The 21638-nt window shown below is 38.1% G+C and overlaps 2 protein-coding genes across 4 annotated transcripts; both read right to left on the reverse strand.

Moving 5' to 3' along the window:
- Positions 1-746: 746 nt before the first annotated feature.
- On the reverse strand, positions 747-15410 carry cep152 (centrosomal protein 152). 3 transcript variants are annotated; one of them, XM_049474613.1, is made up of 29 exons: positions 15066-15410; positions 14643-14737; positions 11805-11911; positions 11640-11706; positions 11252-11551; positions 10865-11027; positions 10589-10729; positions 10247-10386; positions 9932-10132; positions 9367-9514; positions 8424-8515; positions 8166-8329; positions 7497-7701; positions 7291-7398; positions 7060-7190; positions 6740-6868; positions 6439-6574; positions 6032-6217; positions 5604-5876; positions 5312-5443; positions 4855-5219; positions 4513-4711; positions 3817-3892; positions 3547-3714; positions 3107-3194; positions 2924-3003; positions 2656-2812; positions 2440-2546; positions 747-1749 (listed from the first exon to the last, which is right to left on the reverse strand). In XM_049474613.1, the coding sequence occupies exons 2-29, from the start codon at positions 14733-14735 to the stop codon at positions 914-916; spliced, it is 4992 nt and encodes a 1663-aa protein (XP_049330570.1). In that variant the 5' UTR covers positions 14736-14737; positions 15066-15410; the 3' UTR covers positions 747-913. The 3 variants fall into 3 exon arrangements, with proteins under 3 accessions (XP_049330570.1, XP_022527942.2, XP_015460619.3); XM_022672221.2 differs by having other exon boundaries at positions 2924-3006; XM_015605133.3 differs by lacking the exons at positions 14643-14737; positions 15066-15410 and adding an exon at positions 12262-12825 and having other exon boundaries at positions 2924-3006.
- A 475-nt stretch (positions 15411-15885) lies between these two features.
- Positions 15886-21548, reverse strand: cops2 (COP9 signalosome subunit 2). Its single transcript, XM_007246529.4, has 13 exons — positions 21433-21548; positions 19420-19533; positions 19258-19335; positions 19015-19140; positions 18826-18915; positions 18514-18591; positions 18227-18401; positions 17717-17895; positions 17572-17624; positions 17308-17405; positions 17132-17214; positions 16964-17022; positions 15886-16780 (listed from the first exon to the last, which is right to left on the reverse strand). The coding sequence occupies exons 1-13, from the start codon at positions 21484-21486 to the stop codon at positions 16636-16638; spliced, it is 1332 nt and encodes a 443-aa protein (XP_007246591.1). The 5' UTR covers positions 21487-21548; the 3' UTR covers positions 15886-16635.
- Between the last annotated feature and the right edge of the window lie 90 nt (positions 21549-21638).

Below are 21638 nucleotides of genomic sequence, written 5' to 3' on the forward strand. Positions count from 1 at the left end.
ATAATAACAGATTTGTAGTCACTTTGTCTAGTCATACTACCAGAACATAACCTTGCTAATGTAACTTTGACGAGTCATAGCTTACCAAAAATTTACATGTGCATCTCAAAAAATTAGAATATCACTAAAAGTTTTTTTTTTTTTAAATTCCAGTAATTCAGTTCATGTAAAACTCATATTATATAGATGTATTACACACAGAGTTATCTACTTTAAGCATTTATTTGTTTTGTTGATAATTATGGCTTACAGCTGAATGAAAACCCAAAAGTCAGTGTCTCAGAAAATCTGAATATTTTATAAGACCAACTGGTACTGTTGCCAGTGTGCCAAGTCCTGCTGAAAAATGAAATCTGCAAATTCATAAAGGTTGTTAGCAGAGGGAAGCATGAAATGCTGTAAGATTTTCTGGGAAAACACTGCGCTGACTTAGGACTTGATAAAACACAGTGGACCAACACCAGCGGACGACATGGCTCTCCAAACAATCACTGTAAAAACTCCTCAAAATTTTTGATGCAGCATTAACTGAAAAAGTTGTGATGTAAATGCTTTTCAACATCACTTTTTTACATTTATACAAACATTAATAAAATGGTAAACTAACTAATTCAAATACAGAATTCTTCACATAATAGATACCAGTCACTAACTATTATAAATAAACAGTGAAGTAAAAAATCTGAAATTATAAAAAATGGTTGTAATATAGAGAGTCTTTAAGTCGCTTACTTTTAACCAAAACATTTCAGTGGGGTAGAAAACTTTAATAAAACAGAACAGAACAAGGACAGTAAAAAAAGTATTTAAAACTGAAACACAGTTCAAACATAAATACATCTGAATATTCAGTCAACACACAAACACACACACACTTATAAAACATATTATCCAATACACGAAAGCTGACATTTCATTTCTGAATCAAGGACAAAGGGCTGTCAAACCCACTGTCCTGCTGATAGATTTTCAATTCCGAGAACAAACTCTTGGGACATAGTCTATGGATCTTCTCTCCCTCAGAGCCTGGGATTGGCTCCCTGCTCTTGGTCGTTTTAAGTCCTGCACTCTGCTGGGATTTCAAAGAGGGTGGCTTTTTAACAATCTCTTTGTAAACAGTTACATCAGAGTTATCACCTACACAGCTTCCAAAGTCCAGATTGTCTACTGATGGGTTCATCAGTGAGAACGGCCTCGCCGGCTGTGCATTTTTGCCTGAGTAGGAGGAGGTTAGATGGATGTTATTGGTAAATGTGGAGCCATTACTAGATAAACTCCAGTCACTTTGGCCATCGTCTCTTACCGGCGCTTCTTCAATCAGGAAGGGCTCGACAGCTACATGAGGGGTCAAATGATCGCTGGCTTTTCCTGATTCTCTTCCAGTCAGGAACATCTCTCTGCTCTGCTTTCTGACTGTAATTGCATTGTTCACATCACTGTTACGTTTGAAGGATGATCCAACATCGTCAATTAGTTTGGGATTATGAGAATGTAGTGACAATGGAGTAACATGGACAGGAGTTTTAGCACTATTTGGTCTCACAGACAGGAAGTCCTGAGTTTGAGGGCCTGCAGGATCGATTCCTCTTGGTCTGGCTGCTGGGGTTGTGAGAGAATAACTGTGATGGATTTGTTCATTTCTGCAGTCTTTACGAACCTCAGCTACAACAGGAAAGCTTTGGCTCTGGGCTCCACCTGGTACTTTGGCAGCGTGGTCATTAGCAGAGGTTTCTGCATTTATTGATGGTTCTGAAATAGAAAACGATATAATAGTAGGTTAGTAGCATATCTACATAAACTCGTATGAAAAAAAAATCGGACTCCCAGCACCGCCACCACCACCCATACTACAACTTTATATAACGTCTACAATAACTGTTGTATAATATACACTAACATGCCAGAAGTCATGGAATAGCAGTATGTAAATTGACTATGATGTGTTGACAAGTTGTTTTATCTTGTAGGGTTGGGACATTTCATTTTCAAATTTGTGAAGGCATTTAACATTTCTCCATTAATAGACCTGCCAACCGGCCAATATGTAAAAAAAAAAAGAATCTGTGTTAGATTGGCAAAATTAAAGTCACTTACTAAAAGATTTACTGTATTAATGACCACAGTATTCTGTTCTGTTTTTAAAATGCTAGTAGTTTTTTCCTGTATGTTTGGGAGAGGGACAGTCATAACAGTGTTGTCTTGTTGGCTTCGGTCTGGCAGACTTGAGTTTTTCCTGTATATCGTAGAAGACATTACTCCCCATAGTAGACAGCACAGTGTCTGGCAGAAATCACATCCACATTCTACACAGGAGGTCCCACGGGCAATCCCATAAGTGAGAAATGGCAAAATTCATGGTACATGATATCAGCTCTTCCTACCATAAAATGTGGCATGTCATTGTATTAATAACAGCAGTAACAACATTCTGAATGATACCTTGCCCATTTGGATTTCGTTGAGGTCTCTTCTTGGCTACAGGTGTCTCCAACACTTTGGCCATGGCAGCCAGTCTACTAGCAGCATTGATGATTTTCTTCTCAGCGCTGAGGTTTTAAAAATGATTTTTGGAGTTTTACAGAAAACAACAAGATCCAAAGCATAGCAATAATCAAATAAATACAAGCAACAAATGAAGTGACCAATCAAACTTACCCAGTGGTCTGCCCCCCTTCCTCCAGTAGCTCCTGCAGGCAGGTGAGGTAGTACCTTCGCATCCTCCGAGCCGTGTCCTGCCTCTCTCTCAGGACCTCTGCTTTAATCAGCTCAGAAGCCCTCTCTTTACTCTCCTGCAGGTAGCACAGCATGTCACCTGCATAATACATAGCAAGCCAATGGTAACCACGTAGAAAAACACATACAATCACAGAGTGATAATACACAGGAAATTGAATTGAAGATGATGTTGAGAAAAATGACAGACCTCTGATTTTTTGCACAGCTTTCATATATTGTTCCTTCATTTCTTCAAGGCCAGCTTGCAGAGTTTGCTGACTGTCTGTACTGCTGTGACAAATCATAAATTATAAATAGCCATTATGTAATGATAACTGTGCATAAGGAATCTTTTTAATGGTCAGGCATATTTGTTTTTAACAGTACCAACCATGATTCTTTGCGTGCAGAAAGTTTGACATCCTCAAGTGCTTTTGCATGGGCCTCTCTCTCCCTGGATAAGGCTTCTCCATGCTCTTCTGAAATGACCAGAGTAAAACATATTAACAAAATAAAACACCGGTACATTACCGACTGACAAAAAAAAAAAAGAGTATTTTTTTAAGTCTTTGTACACAACAGGAGCATCTCCATAACATTCATTAGACCATATAGTCCAACAGACCCCATTATTTTTGTAGTCATGTTAAAAGTGTCTTATCCAAACTATTCCCACCTAGTTTGACTGATTGAATTGTCTAAAATGTGCTTGATTTTATACTCCTCAGTACTGGGTGTGTCTAAAACACCTAAATTCAATAATTAGAAGAAGTGCACACACATACATCTTCTACACAGTGTATATAAAAGTTGAAGCTTAGCACTAGGTACCCTTCAGTTTGTGAAGAGTGGTCTTGTGCTCTCGGACAGTATGCTGGAGTTGGCGGCAGGCTTTCTCCAGGTGTTTCTGAAGTTCCTGACTCTTTTTCTGAAGTTTAGCCGTGGTCTCAGAACAGGTCTTACTACTACACTCATCTTCCTTCCTTTGGAGCAAAGTGCCTGTAGAATAGAACATGCAAGTTAGTACTTAAATTAGACACAGAAAAGAAAATGTAATTAATTTATTCATTGTTAAAACTCAATAGTAAACTGCAAACATACTTCGTATTTGACTGAGTTCCTTTTCATGTTGTTCTTGAGTTTCCTTTAGCACTCGTCTCAATTTATCCTCACTGCTCTGGATTACACAAAACAAAATTGTTAATTTCATGCCAAAAATTGTAATTTTTATGTGTTTTTTGAAATTTTTACTTTTCTTCCCAGTTCAGATATGCCAATTATTCCATGCATTCAGCTGCTCAGCTATCCTACCCCTATCACTAGTGATGCCCCAATACCAGAAGGGTAAAGACTAGCACATGCCTCCTCTGATACATGTGAAGTCAGCCACCACCTCTTTTCCAACTGCTATAAGTGATGTGGGGAGAGAGCGCCATCAACCAACCCAGAGAGAGCAAGGCCAATTGTGCTCTCTTAGGGCTTTGGCAGCTGATGGCGAACTGCATGATCAGGATTTAAACCAGCGATCTCCTGATCATAGAGGCCATAAAAATGTTGTACTTATATAAAGTAGTACCAGTTTAAAGTTTGGACACACCTACTTAATTCATGTTTTTCTTTATTAATTTACTTCATTTATTTTCTTTGTCGTAGATCGATATTAAAAGACATGACAACAACTAAGGTACACACATGGAATTATGTATTCCAAAATGAAAAAAATAAGTAAGTAAATAAATAATAATAATAAAAAAAAATCATGTATTTGCCCCCAACCGGACAGGTGAAGTCACTAACCTGTTTCCATTCCTGCTTGCTGTGGGTCACAGCTCTGGATAATGCATCTCTACACAGGTCTCTGAGTCTGGCTCTCAAGCAGTCTTCCCTGCTGCCTTGCTCCTCAGACACTGCTCTGCTCATGTCCTGAACCTCTTTCAGCACCTCCTTTAACTCAGCAAAAACCTCCTCTTTGACTTGCTGCTGCTCTTCCCGTAACCTTAAGTAAGACAGTTTCCAAACTAATTATTTGCAATATAATATAACAACATGTTTCCAAATGTGTGCTTACATGATAAAAACATCATGTTTTATTTAGTGTTTATCTTGATTCAGTTTGGCCTTCGTCTCCTTGGTCATTACCTGATGTCTTGCTGACTCTTCCATTCCTCTTCTTTGCTCCTCAGCATCACCTGTAGGTTTGCCTGGGCTTGTCTGAGGGCCTCTTCCTGAGCCTGTTCTATGTTTTTCTCCAGCTGAGTCTGGAGCTGGGCCTTCAGGCATGAGATCTCCTGCTGTTTGTCTTTGTTCCACATGGCTCGGGCTGCAGAAAGCTCAGCTTTAAGCAGGGCGGCGTGCTCCTGACTGGAACGCTCTAGCTGTGTGTTCAGAGAGTGCACCTGCTCCTGAAACTCTTGGTTCCTGCTCACACAGTCCTCAAGATCCTTACATTTTTCACTGAGTATCTTCTGCCATTTGTCTTCAGCATTTTGTATTGCTGAAGACACCTAAAACAGAGAGGTACACAGAGCTTTAGCATGCATAATGTTCAATATTGAAAACAGCAAAAATCCACACCTCCAAATTTTATACTTCATACATGCTCTTGAATCTTTTCCTCTTGGATCGCTTCCCATTTCTCTCTTTCCTTCTGCAGGCTGGCTTTGAACTCTGGGATGGAGGTAAGGTCTTGAAGCCAGCGAGAATGAGCCCTGGACACTGCACCTTCAACCTGAAAGGAACAAAAAAAAAAATCCATGATACCCACATCATCATCTCCTGCACAGTACTGATCTAAGCAGTATAGTGAGATAACTAGATCAAACAAAAACATCATGAGACTGAACTGTTTACACTATACCCCGAATCAGTTTCCCTACTGTCAAACTGACCTGTAATGCCATGTGCTTCACATGTTTCTGTTGAAGCTCTTTCTCCCTCTGCCTCAATGAATCCTCCACCACTTTGGACAGGTTGGTGTCTGCCTCTCGTTGTAGCGCAGCTCTCTGGGCACTGAGCCTGGCTTCCAGCTGCTCCAGGGAGAAAAACTGAGCTGCGGACTCTAGGTTTTCCGTCTGAGAAGAGCTCTCCTGGGCATTTGCAGCTTGAGCTTCTTGACTCTCCTTCACAGCTTCCTCCAGTCTGATCGCCCAGTTCTTCTCCAGCTGCGAGTAAAGATAAACACACATACTCATCAAGCACAAATAAAACTCACTGCACCAAGAAACGAACTGAAACTCTGCAAAGTCATATTTGATCAATTCTGTACACAAAAAAAGAGGAAAAACAAGCAACTTTCCAAAGAAGATCTGGTACTGACCTCTTCCTGCCCTTGTTGCCAACTCTGCTTGGCTGAGGAGAGTTGCTTGGCGACCTCTTGCTGGATCTCTGCCTCTTTCTCTTTCTCCCACCGTGCTTTGAGCTGGGAAACAGCTTCCTGGTGCTGAGAGAACAATTCAGTCTTTAGCCTCTCTAAAGCCACCTTAGTCTCCTCTGTTTTCTTGACCTATTAAAAAAAATACAGATAAACATTAAAATTTAACATCTTTTAGGAGTAATTATTTGAAACTCACAGACATTACATCCATACTAAACGCAGGAGGCCCCACACACATTCCAAAAATCAGTGCAGCATATTTTTTTTTCTTCATATTTTATTTGTTCCTGTTCTGTGACGTGTCAAGTCAGTGTAATGTGATTAGCTACCACTATCCTGCATAAACTCACCTCATTCTCTCTTAGCTTCTTCTCATCTTCAGTCTTGCTCTGTAGGTTTTCCTCAAGTTTGTCCTTTTCTTTGCAAACAGAAATGTAACATTCCTGTACTGCTAGAACCTCTTGACTGAGCTCAGCCAACCTGGCTCTGAAAAGAATATGCACACGAGAATGAGCTTACATAAACTTTTAGAAGACCAACACATTTGTAACTTTAGTGACTGTAAGAATATCATATAAATGGAAAATATGTTGAAAACGTAATAAAAATATATTCAGAGTATTTAAATGTATTAGCACAAAATGCTCTTACTCCAGTTGCTGGATGTGTTCCTGATGTTGGGCAGTGAGCTTCTCCATTTCAGCTGTGTGCTGCTGTGTAAGTTCGGATTGAACATGTTGCACCACATCATCTCTGAACTGCTGCTGGACCCTCTCATGCCTTGGCACACACACCCACCCACCCACCCACAAATACTTCAATAGGAATTCACAGCAGCCCTTATGACAGTAATTTGAAGCAATTACTAAATTAGAAATCAACAATAAATTATTCAATATTCCAAAGACATTAATGGACAATGAAGATGGCTTTACTCATTTTATATCATTTAATCTCAAAAGAGCTCTTACCGCTCTGCAGCCTCCTGTTTCTCCTGGTCCAGCTCTTGAATCATCTCTCTCATCTTGGTGCAAAGCTCAAAATTTGCTGCTTTGACCTTTTCCTCACTCTGCTTTAGCTCCATATTCCGCATCTCAAGAGCCTGCCGTTTACACACTACATCATTATACATTTCTTGATTCTAATGCAAATGGTTTTCAACAGTACAAAACAAAAAGGTGACATCACACACAGACACAGACCTCTACTCTCTTCTGTAGGTTCTGTCGCTCCTCCTCTAGTTTTTGAAGTTCTTTTTGGGATACCTTATTGGATGGCTCCAGAAGCTTTTCCAGGCTGCTTTCCCTCACCTACAACAGAAGGCAACAGCCTTCAGTACTAAGCTTCTGGTTTACAACATTCAAGTTAGAAACAAGAACATAAAGGACATTAAATATTGTTATCTAACCACAGAGTCTTTAGCTCTCTTCTCCGCTCCATCTAGCTGGGTCTGCAGATGATCTGTACGGCTACGTGAAGTGTGCAACTCCTCCTGTAACTGGGAGATCCTCTGCCTCTTGGATTTTAGCTGTGCTAGACACCGCTGCAGCTCAGCCTTGAGTTCCTTCACCAAATCCTCTTTGGGTAGACAGGAGTCTGATGGTACAGGCGTGCTGAAAAAAAAAAGAGGGGGAAAAATTGCTGCAGCAAGAAAAGGAGGCATCAAAGCAAACTCTTATTGAATGGGATATATCTGACAATTAAAATATTAATAATAATAATAATAATAATAATAAACAACTTATTGCTTTTAAAGATGTAGTGGAGAAAAGGCATTCTAAAAAGAATGTGAAGCAGTTGCTTTGTACAGAGGCGCTGAAGCTCTACTGTGACATCTAGTGGCAGGAAGGATCATATACAGAACCAAAATTTTACAGGGTGAGTTAAAAGAACAGGGTTCGCAGGATAACCCCTTATTTTAGAAACAAAAGGGAAAACAACAAATCAGACCTATCTTTTAAGCTAATGTCTAACTTGAAAGCCGATCTATTTAGTCTATGAAAAAAATTGTGTCCTGTGACATTTCACTCACCCTGTAGTTTACTGTGATATAACAACATACTTTACATGACATTACCTTTGATTCCTTTGATTTTTCCAGTGCACTTTCTTGATACCCAGATCTATATAAGACTCAGAGAGGTGGTTTTCCCAGTCTGTGTTGGAATCAAAAGAAACTGCTCCAAGTTTGACAGCAGACTCATACAGGGTGATCTGTTCTTTCAACTCTTGCAGCTCTTCCTGTAGAAGAAAGAAAAGGAACTACAAATCAGCACATATTTATTATGAATGAATCTGTGTCATTAATGTTAGAATGAGGGGTTTGTTCTCTTACCTGCAGTGCTTTATTCATGTTCTCACTGATGTTGCGGCTTGACTGAGCCTGCTGTAGTTTTATCTGCAGTTGGCTCATCTCTTGCACAGACCCTAAAAAGAAGGGACACACAAATGAATATTAAATACTTTCTACAATATAAGACAAAAGGATGTACCCAGAGCCAAGAAGACCTTTTTAAAATGGATTAATTTTATTAAGGGATCGACTGGAAGGAAAGAAAAAAAAATGCCAAAAGAAGAAAAAAAGTATAGCATTTGGGAGACAATACTATTTCAAAGGACAAGGCTAAGGTTTGGATCACATGTCTAAATGGTCACATTTACAACAGTTGTTCTCAGACGGAGAAAACAAATTTAATTTCCTGGTTTGGAAAGATATTTTTTTTTAAAGTTTTGTTTAGCAATTTAGAAATGAATCAACATTGGATAAGGGTAACACGCACTAGGGGTGGACGATATGCCCCTAAAATAATATCACAATATTATTTTTCAACAAAATGAATATTACATTTTATTACTACACATGATTTGATATAGCACACCCCTGAACAGAAGTGAATGATCCGGAATGTCACGATACTAATAATGCACTCTAAATATCTCCATATATCCAGGATTAAAGTAAAATGATTGATACAGGACAGATATAATCTGTCTCTAGTACATGTATAATGGGAAATGAGAACAGGATTTTGCCTGCATGTTTCTCAGAGGATGAGATAAATTCAGAGAACACCCCAGAGAATTTCTCCAGAACTCATTGTACATTTTATTTTCAATTCTTTGAGCTACATTTCCTATCAGCGTGACTGCCAAGTCACTCAAGCCTCAAATATGAATTCTGCTCAAGCGATTCAAACGCATTAACATTTGTGCAGAAAAAGGGCCGATGACCCATGTTGTGACCGGAGATACACACACACAAATAAACTCGCACACACCAGTCTGGAGCAGCTTGGCACACTGCTGCTGGCTCTCCTCCAAGCGCTGTGTGAGGGCATTGATGACTGTAGCTCTGTCCACCTGCTCCTCCTCCCTCTGTCTCTCCAGCTGCCTCACCTGCTCCCGCAGCCTCTGAGCTGCCTGCACCTGTCGGGAACAAATACACACACAGACAGACACAATACACTTACATATTTACCTCTTTGCTTTTACCAACAAAATGACTTGCATAGCACCCTCAACTGAAACAACTTACTAATTAGATTATTTTCTAAACAAACCAACAGACCAACAATTCTAGAGTTACAAGCTCTTTGTGAAGCTTGTTAGCAAGCTCTTCATTGGTGAATCTGAAATTTTACAATTTCTTGAGACTTTATACAAAACAAAACTAGCCTGAACCCACAGAAGACTTATTAACAACAGTTATGTTATATTTGGTGTATTTCTAACCTCTTTTTACAGCTACATAGTATAATTATTCCTCAGACAGTCACCAAATGCATGCTAATATTTAGGGCACACATGAGTAATTGGAAGAAGATGATTCATGGGTGTGCTAACCTGCTCTTCCAGGCTCTGAGTGTGCGAGTCCAGTTTTTGCTGAAGGGTGAGTATTCTAGCCTCATGCTGTTCCTTCATGGCAGCCATGTCTCTGTCATGCTGCTCCCGTGCTCGTGTCAGCGTGTCCGAGCGACACAACTCCATCATCTGCTGCTGCATGCTATCTACTGCTGCATCTGCAGCATGCTGCTTTTTCATGTTCTATAAACACACCACACACACAAAGTTTAAACAAGAGACTTCCTTCATGTAGTTACAAGTGAACCCTCAGAATGATTTGTGTCTGCAATAAATGATTAATGACTGTATTTTTACCTCCTGTTCTCGCTCAGCAAGAGTCTGGATCTGTCGCTCCAGAGACCTGACTTTGCTTTGTAGCTGTGTTTCCCTCTCTTTTGCTTCTTCTATCAGATGACTGGATTCCTTCAATGATATTGCCAGTCCTTCTTTTTCATCTGGCAAAGCAACAAGCAAGTTTGTAAATTAACTCCTGGTTACTAGGCACAATTCAAGAATTAAAAGAGGGTCTACTGAACTGAAAGAACAGTGCAACAAAGACCACCTATTATTGTTACTTAGGGGGACAGGGTTCACTTAAACACAGTGAGATCAAATGAAAGCAGGTATTGTGAGCTGACACTCCTGATATTAGCTTACCTTTTATGATTGCGAACTGATGCTCCAAATATCTCATTTTTCGTCTGCTATCCTCTAGCTTCTGCTCCAGGTCCTCAATCTGCCTGGACTGAGCTTTGTTTAAAATCTTTAACTGAGCACACTCCTGAGCATCAACAGCACCTTAAAAGGACAAAAAAAATCCATGTCACATTTCTATTTCACTCCTCACTACTTTAGTTTATTTTGTATAGCTTTTTAATTTCTCTATACATAGCAGGATATGATTTATGCCTCCAGTTCTCAATTTTGACTCACTTGGCGATGAGTCAAGAAAGTCCTGTTGAAGCTGGTTAAAGTGATCATTCTGTGTTGATGATTTTGTGTTGAACATCTTTGGCTGGGTTGCTGAATTATGTGGACGGAAAGTAGCTTTGTAACGATCATCAGGTTTTCCCTCTGTTCTCCCATTATCAAAATTCTGGCAAAACCACATGGGAAGAAAATTTGTAATATGATTGTATATTTGTAACATGATGACTGTCTGCTTTAAAACACTCAAAACAATAAGCAAAAACAAAAACAATCATCTGAATATTAATATAAATTAATATAAAAGTGTGCACTTTAGTTTAAAAGACAATATTAAATGACGTAAGATTAAAAGTAGTGTAATGTCCCTTTCGCATAGTTAAAAGTCCATACCTGAAAATGGTTTCTGACACTTGCATGTTCCATATAGCCTTGGCCATCTACCTTAGATTCAACTCCATGGTGGAAGCCTGTCTGTGGGTAAGCTTCCTGTTCATACCCATCATCATTAGATAGATCATTGATGCCATTGGACCCTGCCATTTCTGCAGAGGAGTAGACATAGTCTCCAGACTCATGCTGATAGTTGTGACCCTGATGTTGGTCCCAGACTTGGGGGAAATGTTCTGTTCCACCCCGGAGATGATCAGCGTGGCCATTTGGCTGTGCAGCTGTGTGGTCATAGGTGTACCCCTGAAAATCAGAGAAATCAAAGTCATCCTCAAAACTTCTTTAAAGAGACAATTACTTTAATGGAAATACAAAGATTTTATTAAACTACCTCTTCAGCAGAAGACGGTCTTGGCTGATCAGACCATTCAGGACCTCCATTCCAAGCATGCTGTGATCTAATAAACACAATAAATTAATTTACCATAAAATTTATTTAATTATTGATGAAGAATTAAAGAAAAACTAAATTAATTAAAATGTTTTGGAAGTGTACCTGTTGGATCCTTGGTGGCTGCAGGTGGAGTAGTCCAGCTCAGGTGAGGAGCTGTCCCGACTGTCCTCCAGCATATCATCTGGAAGGTCTGTCAGGAGCTTGTGCAGCTGGATGACGGAACATAGGTTGTTCAGAGTTTATTAAATGAAGCATTACATAACAAAACTGCAAAAAGTTAAAGAAAATTAACCACAGCAACAGCAATAAACAAATTAATTAATAAATAAATGCATGGAATTAAAAAATAATAATTCCAGTAACTTCTGCTACAAAACTTTGCACTTAGCTAAACGGGAGTACTGACCTGACCGGATGTATAGAAATGTACATAAATTCAGTAAAAAAGCACAGTCTATTGGTGCTTTTTTAAAAATTGCCCAACCACTCATTATAGCTGCCTAAAAACAGCAAGCTTTCCTACCAGAGACGAGAAACAAGCCAAACCAGACAGACTTACTCTCCATAAAGAGTGCCGAATGAACCGGACGTCTTCCTCAGTCCCCTCACACGCAAAAACACTGTCCCGCTCCCGCATTTAGCCTAAGCACAGAGACCCTGTCACAGCAAGCTTGAGGGACTGAAGCACATGCTGCAGACTTGCTGGAGTTTATCTGTATGAGTCATATGATTAAGCAGGCGTGCGCACGGCAGGAGAAAGAATCTGTTATTCTGTCCTTATTTTTTGCTTTGTCCTGGTCTGCAGTCTGCCTATTGTCAGCATCCAACCATACATTTTGGTGAACTGGAGCAGAAACATTCCTACACCCCAGTAGGGAAATAATACAAAACTAGCTCAGTATATAGTCTCTTCAAAATGTGTTCCGAGATAACTTCCTTCCATTCTTTAAAACACCAGGTTGAAGGGAACGGTCCACTGAATAATCCACAAACAAATTCTCTTCCACAGCTCTCTTCTTGCTCTATTTAAACTAAAATCCACACAGCCATGAGAAAGTAGGTTATGTAGATCACAGGCGCACATGCTGGAACAGCCTCAGTGTAGACACACCTGACAACTCTCACTCCAACCAATAATGACCCTGCTTCTCCATGCAACAGATAGCTTAAGAGTGAGTCAGACACTGTGTGAATGTGATTGGAAGTATCTGCTCTTCAAACACAAACACCTCAAGCGTTTCCCCACCTACTCTCTTTGTCTGACCAGTTTATTAAAGCACAGTGACTAAGGAATGCCTCTTACCCCCATTAACTGTTACACTTTTACCCTTGGTGTACAGTATATTACAATTTATTTAGTTATTCAGTAGATATTATATAGTCTAAAAAGGACATTTTGCACCCCTAAGATCATCACGATTATTAACTAGAGTTTGGTTACATTAATGGGGAGTTAGGGATAAGGAACATTTTTATGCCACTAATATAAAAAAGATATAATATGCAAAAATGAAATTAAACCCATTTTAAATGTAGTCAACCTTCAATTCTAAAAAAAATCAGATATTCAAAATGAAATACAACCAAAAATAAATATCCTAAACACTCGAAATTAAATCAGTGTTTTACAACATACTAAATAATAAATGACAAATAATGAGCTCTCTTTGCTAACAAAAATTGAATTAGCGATATCAAGGTCAACAAAAGTTATTGAGGTCTTGTCCACCTATTATACCATGAGTTGAAAATGTAATTATCGTGACAGGCCTATTTAGCAGTGCATATAGTTATTAGATATATTGCAAACAGCAGATGTTTTTTAAAAGTTCCTCAAACAAAGGCTTGCATTTAATTTATCTAACTAAATTTTGTTTTTCCTCTGAAAAAAGTACAACATACTGAATTTAAAAGCAGGTTATTATTGTACTGTAAAAATAATGCCAGGTTTTCCCCCATTCATTTGATAAAATAAATAAATAAATTAACCAGTAAACTAGACAGGGGTAATATGACAACACTATGATTATTGTGAAAACCACTTTTATGAGCACACTGTGAACTAAAAAAATAGAGATAAATGGAAAAAACAGTTCTATAGACATTAATTTCAACTAAATAATGCCAACAATTTCTATTTTCAATGACCACATCTGTTAATTCTTTAAAAAACACTGACCAAATGCACAATTTATTAGTACAACTTAGGATATCACTAATATACATTTGACTTACAGACATGTGCATTTCTAGTAACCATACTAGTAAGTAGTTGACAAGTAATAATACTGTTTATAGATATTAAACTTTTAATAGACTCTTTACTATTCAATAGAAGTAATAATGTAACTAATACATGTCTGTACATGTAGTTTTTAGTAGTAAAATAATATAATTATAGATATGAGAGAGTAAAACTTCATGTAAATCTAAAGACAGATACCTGACTAGGCAACATGTGATTAAGGATAGATATGTAGTCCTGGTTGGTTTAAAAAAAAAATCCTGAAGACAAAGCTCTTCAAAGAGCACTTACTCTAACCTCATTTCCTTCTTATTTACTCCTTTACCCCACTATATCAATTTGATCTCCTTTAGGCCCTGTATAAAATGTTTGCTTGTTTTTTACATCTAGTAGATCTAATGTTATTACTAATTACCATAGCCGACATCTAAAATAAGAATGTATAGTAGTAAAAACTATATTACAGAGATGTGTAATTAAAGAGAACAGGACTTGTATCATTGGGATCATTTTAGGCTAAAACGGTTTACCATTCAACAGGCTGGTTGTTGTGGTTCCGCCCTGCTTTGAATGGGCGTGTCTACAAGACACTTTCTCTCAGTCACATTGCCAGTGTTTACTGAATTTCCAAGCAACCAGCTCGTAGAGAAAGAATAGAGTGAGGCTAAAGTAAGGCTGAAGAAGGGTTAAATTACCTCTTGTTCCCGGGCATAATCTTCTTGATCATATTCCTCCTCTTCCTCTTCATGCTGCGTTTGTAAGGCGGCACTGTCGAAATCTATGGACATGGCTGGCCGGCCAATGTGAAAAACAAAAGTTCACTAAAATAACCCAGGAAATAATCTAGGAAACAGCTTTAATGAAAAGATAAATTCGCCTGCAGAGCTGCAATTAGTGTAGGACCAGTACAAACATATTTATGTAAACTCCTAAGGGCTCGTTTTTTTCCTAATAAAGCTGTAAGAGTGAGTAGCGTTAGCATTAGCCACACAGCTAGGCTAGTTATTCCGTATCAACACAGGCCGCTCTGTCACCAGGTTACCAACAGTACACAGCGAAACACAGCGATACACAGCTCGGGCAGACTGAGGTTAAGGACAAACAGAGCTGACTCTTACCTTCAGATTAAGAAATAAAATCCACAGACCGAACTAAACTAGTCTTCTTCTGATTCCACGAGTCAGTAGAGCGGTTAATCCAGAAACAGTGAGCTAACGTTAACCACAGAGACAGCACAAATCACAGCGCTGAGTGAAAACAGTGTTTCCAGATACATTTTAAAAATATTTTTACTCTGAAAGCTAAGTTTAGTGTTCTTTTCCCGCCAACTCTAAATGTACATCATACTCTACAACCCCCGGCTCTGTTACAGGGGGTTTAACTACGTTCTCTGTGAGACGCTATCAGTAACTCCTAAGTTCCACAGCCAGCCAGCTTCCGTCAGCAGTTGAAACATGGCGCTCTAAACAGCGGCAAAAATCCAGCCCGCTGATTGGTCACTCCGGTGATTACGTATGAGCGGAACTCCGCTAAACTTTTATTTATTAAAAAACGTTTATCTCAACATTTAAAAAATAAAATAAAAAAACGTATAATTCAATATCACACACATCAAAGCACGCATACGAGAGCTTAAAATATAACTTTTAAAAAATAATATTTAAAGAGTTCAAAATAATTAAATTAATTATTATAAACTTAATGTAATTTAAGCTAAAAAATATAATTTTTTATGTATATACAAGTATCCATGTGACTGTTCCCATCTCATTTTTCCCTATACACATTTAAACCACATTAATTAGTATGTGTATAATATATATATATATATATATATATATATATATATATATATATATATATATATATATATATATATATATATATAACATCAAAACACACTGATCATGCTTTCATCCAGAACATAAAATAAATCAATTTTCTGAAGCAACAAATGCATCTTTTATTTTGTTCTTCAAATATGAAACAATAGAGCTTACATAGCATAACTTATCTGATCGGGGGTGAGGTTACCAAAAGCACTGTAGATCAATTAAACTGAATTACTTGAACGCATTCTCACACTTTCTCTCAATTGCCGAAGAGGGTCAGTGTTTTGGAAACTCACCCTTGTACTGTTTTGCACTGGTGAAAACTAGAGGAGTTCTAGTGATGACAGTACTTTATTCACAGGCATTGCTGTGCATCTATCTAAAACTTGAAAAGTGGATCTTTCAGCAAAACAAATAAAACATGCTGGCTGTGACAGTGTTCAACAGAAACATTTTCAGTTTATTACAGAGTATTCTCACACCTCCAAAAAAAGGTAAAACATATACCTTTCAAAATGTTTGTCATAACCAAATGTCAATACATGGGATTAAAATAATGTTTCTCCACTTCCCAAGATGACTCCACCACAGTCTAAAGAACATTGTTACAGTGGACTTCAGAAGATTCAGAAGAGCAGATTTCCTTTGGGCATTTCTGTTTTGTTCAGGATGTATAAAGCTGTTGGGGCTTAAGTATCTGCAGCTGCATAACACAAACTAGCCAGTTTAAGCACACACTTCATGTCAATCAGTGATCGGGGGTACAGGACCTGAAAGGAGTTAGTGTCACTGACAGCCCTCAGACCCGTCTGGCTGCCGTGTGAACTATAACTGTTTGGAGATCTTGAGTGGCCGATCAAGCCAGTTTACTGACAATGGCCTGATTGAGAGAATTCAGCTGATTGGTCCATTTGTCTAGGGCTGTGTATCGAGCACCGCCTCTCTTCTGGTGATCAAGCTCCAACAGCTGGTTAACCTGGTCAATTCGGCCATTGATTGTGCTGAAAGATGGATACAGTTCGATATTGTTAGAATAAATTAACATTTTTTTACACACTTTGGTTCACAGTAAAAGAATTTACTGAAAAATAGACAATATTTTTTTCTAAAATTTCTAAATGTTTTTTAAATTAATGACTAATATTGACATTGATTGACAATTCTTTAAAAACAACACAACTTACTTGTCTAGTATACACTGCACAAGCAAGCTTTCCACATCCGCAACATCAATGTTCAGTTCCTGTAAAAATAAAGAACAAAACATCAAGACACAAAAGGCAAACTGCCAAAAGACAAGTATATAGGAAATAATAAAAAAAAAAACTAATAATAAATAAATAAAAAAATACCTTTGAAATGAAGGGTATGTGTATTCTAGTGTAAGGCTTAATTAATTTGATGAGCACTTGTGTTCGTATGTTCCGTAACAGCTCTGAAAGAAAAAAAACAAGATAAATAAATTTAGTTAAGTGGCCTTACAGAGAGAATGTGTGTTTCATGCGGAACAAATGCAGGTCAAACATACCCTCAATATGCTCCCTGATGAAGGGGTCATCCATTATGTTACTGTGATTCGTCTTCAAGATTTTCTCAAACTCTGTGATGTCATTATTCTGGTAGGCACTATAAATAAACAGTAAGAAAGCAGAAAGGAAAGTTGGATTGAATGCATGATTTTACACTCAGGCTTAATTTATGTTTTGTAAACTGGCCGCCATACATTTACAGTTATGACCTATGGCCACTGTGCTATTCAGTAGAAAGTTAGTATCACGTGCTGTTGCCTTACCTTACCAAGTTCGTCATTGCTAGAATTTCTGGATCATTTTTGTAGGGTTTTGCCTAGCCATAGGATCACATTTTGAAAGAACCAATTTAGTTAATCAAACCACACCACCACAACAAAACAACAATCAAATTATGTTTTGCATTACCTCTTGAGAATCAAATGGGTTTATTCCTGACTTCATCAGCATGTTGGCCAAGACCAAGTACTTTAAACAAGTGGTTCGTCTGGGGCTTCCAGATTCATCATAATTTTTGAATGCCTCAAAAAAGTCTGTGTGTGCCTTCTCAAATTCTCCCTCCCTTAAGTGCATTTTTCCACCACATTCTACAAGAGATCACACAAACAAGGCAATCAGAACTTGTCTATAGCAAAGTTTACATTACAAGCCTCATTAATATCTGTACATACAAATCTGTACTAGAAACAACAGCACTAGGCACATGTACAAGCAAAAATCCAGCTAGCGTGTATATTAGAAACAGATACATATATGACCTAGGGCCACATATGGAAGTGTCTTAAATCTTTTTTGAAAATATTACATTTTACATGTCTACACAGCGCTGAAAAAAAACAATGCGTCACATTTACACAAGGTTTAAAAAAAAAAAAAAAACAGGTGTCACTCCAGTCTGGTAATGTGTCTGGAAATTACCTCTGATGACTCCCATGATGAGGGGATGAGGAATCGCAGATTTGATGTGTAAAGACTGTTCATAGAGAGCTTTTAGCTTCTTGTTGTTCTTCTGTGCGGTGTACATCTGGATTTCTAAAGCATAGATTTCTAACAGCTGTGTGCCTTTTTTGAGGTCATCTTCCCCATCATCCGTCTTTCAAAAAAAATTTAATAAATAAATAAAAATTGGGAATAAAAACATTATTAATTAACATCTCAAACAAATACACCTCAAACAAATACTACTCTGTTGATTTTTTTTTTACCTGACAGGACTGGTGCAACTGCCTGAGAATTTTCTGAAGTTTTCCATACTCTTCTCTCTCCAGATACAACTTCCCCAACTGAGTCCAGGAAATAAATATTTGTTAGTTACATTTGTGAGAGTATATGAAGTTAAATAAGTAAAATAATATATTCTGTGAATATATGGAATATTTTTTACCTAAAGCCAGATTGGCTATGCCTATACAATATTTGGCACCTTAAAATGGTTTAATTCCACCAAAACAATTAAACTGCACTGTTCATGACCAATATTAACAAATAACATTCATAAAATATGGTGCAATAACCACCTTAGTATTGGTTTTAAACCAAAGTCTGTCATTTTTGGCATCTTTTAGTGCCTCTAGAGTAGTCTCATAAAATTCCTGAAGTAAATCCATCTGCAAACAGAAAGATAAAAAGAAAAAAGAGTTACTAAATAAACCAAGACCAAGAACTTCTATTTCATTTTAAACAATATTCCGAAAGTGGATTGATACCTGTTTGGAGGTTGAAATGTAATCTAGAATGGAGTTTATGGATTTTTCAGAGTAATTCCTTGTGACAGCACTTCGTATATATGTTAGGAGCTGTTTGTAACGGTTCATCATTTCAGGAAAGTTTGTCTGAACAAAAAAAAGTTAGTAGACAGATATTAAAACATTTGACAAGAAACTAAATACAGAAACTCACTTATTTGAAAAGCTGTTGACCTATTTTCTGACAGTTTGCCTGTTGCTTACCAGCTTGAAGTTGATTTTAATCATCTGTTTCAGTGCTTTGAACCCCCATTCTCCTTTTTCTCCCTCAAGCTCCAGCACCTACAAGGCAAATCACATAAATGTAATACTTTCTTTTGCAGTATGTGCTGAACATGTCACGTAAATAATGCAGTGCCGCTGTACCTTCTGAAAGCTGCTCAAGGCTGCTTTTGGATCATCTTCTTTTAGGGCTTTGGAATTGTAGTACTGATTCTCCAAGTCGACATTTGGCTCAGAGTTACTGTCCTCTGAATATTCCTAAAAGAGAAGCAAACAAAATATGAACAACTTAGCTTACTCAGTTAATCTACAACACAGGCCTTATGCTGTGGTACCTGACATTCCTTTTTACTCATTCATTCATCTATAAAAAAATCTGCTTTTTTAATGCACCATAAACTCTCTATATCATAAAAACAAGAGCTGTTCAATTCCAACTTGACAAAATCCCTTACAGGATAAAGTGTTTTTAAAGAAGAGACAGGATGGTGGTGCTGTCAGTCCCACATGTGCAATGACCACAGACCTGGCTCTGCAACTTAAGATCAATCATACTAGACACAATGAAATTCTACCAGACCCCTCATTAAAATGTACAGTGCCAGTCAAAACAAATACATTTAGTGTTTTTCTTTCTTCAATGTATTGTAGATTGTAGATTAATATTAAAAGACATGAAACCAATCAATGGGCACAAATGGAATTATGTAGTAAAAAAATGTTTTGGCCTCAACAATCCCCTGACTTAAACCCAACTAAGTTGGAGATTTGGGATGACCTGGATCACAGTGTGAACAAAAAGCAGCAACTATTGTTCAACATCCCAAGGAAAATCTTTAAGACGCTTAAAAACGACACTGAGATTAAAATACCAAGAGTGTGCAGATCTGTCCTTAAAGCTAAATAATAAATGTGGCTATTTAGATGAACCTAAAGTATAAAACATACTGTTTAACACTTTTTATTTTACAAGATAATTCCACATGTTCCTGTACAGCTTTAACCTTTAAACTAGTCTTCAATATTTAATTTGCAATGTAAAACAAACCTCATAAAATAAAAGGAAAAAACACATTGAAAGAGAAGAACGTCCAAACTTCTGACTGGTACTGTATAGGACAACTGACTTATGTATTCAATCACAGCTCCTTATTCCAGCTACTAACAGAAGAGATGAACTGATGAAGTGCCCCAGGAGGGAACACTGTGATGGTCATTGAGGATCCAGAACAGAATATTCAGAACATGCTTAGGTTAACAGTGTCTTTCTCAAAGTGCACTTGCATAACTTTATTAGCTGACTAGCTAAATGTGCTGAATATGACAGCCCATGGTTCAAAACAAATTACTCTAGTTATTTTACAGCAAACAAAAGTTAAATAAAACAAAAACATTTACAAAATGTGCATCTAAAGACTAGCTAAGATTGCTTATCTAACTATAAACCCAGTGAATTGATAGCCCAATACTGTTATGCTGTTGCACTGGCCGTGGTCCTCTGACGTTAGCTAACTACAGTTCTGGCTACGGTGCACAGCTTACCCTAGCTAAGCTAAGCTAGCTAGCTGCCTAATGTTGGGTCAGTTTACACTGACTGAAAGTCAGTCAGAGAATAAATCACTGACAGCTAGGCAGCCAACAACAGCAGGTATAAGGCTACAGTGGCCATATATTCAGTTTTTAGATTAGAAAGCAGTGAAAGCGGTCAGTGAGGAGCAAGCAGTCTGACAAAGAGAGCAAAACTAAGCGAAGCTAGCTTTCTTAACCAGACTGTAAGTTATTTAAGCAAAGAAAGACAATGTCAAAAGTGGTGTGGGTCATAAAACAGGGGTAATTTATGTTATAAGGTTTGATTATTATAGAGTCTAAATACACACAAGCTAGTTAACGTTAGCTATCCTACTAGGCAGCTGTTATAAGGCTACCAAACATTAGCCAGACAGCTAAGCTAAGCTAAGATAGGCTAGGCTAGCTATCTGCAGCAGTTTCGTCGCTAAGGCTGGTTAGCTAACCTGGATACCTGCTAGCTAGCCACTTAGCTAACGTTATTATTCCACTGAAACTGAAGCGCTCCAAGCGCCCACATTCACACACAGCAGTATAAATATAAATAGTGCAGCGCGTGCACCAGCAGCTAGTCAAACACTCCAGCTTTACCAGGTCATAATCTTCTTCATCGTCGCACATGAAATCATCCTCCATGTCAGACATTTTGACCGGGGAACAGGGCCGAAACACTCCCAGCGTCCTCCGCGGCTCAAAATAATCCCGCTGAGCGCTGCAGTCAGCGGCCTGCTCACACCGATCCCGGATCAGCCGCGCGCCGCCCCTCCGAGTACCTGATGCGGCGGTGTGGGGAGACG

This window comes from Astyanax mexicanus, chromosome 2, assembly GCF_023375975.1.
Source record: "Astyanax mexicanus isolate ESR-SI-001 chromosome 2, AstMex3_surface, whole genome shotgun sequence".
Classification (NCBI taxonomy): Eukaryota; Metazoa; Chordata; class Actinopteri; order Characiformes; family Acestrorhamphidae; genus Astyanax; species Astyanax mexicanus.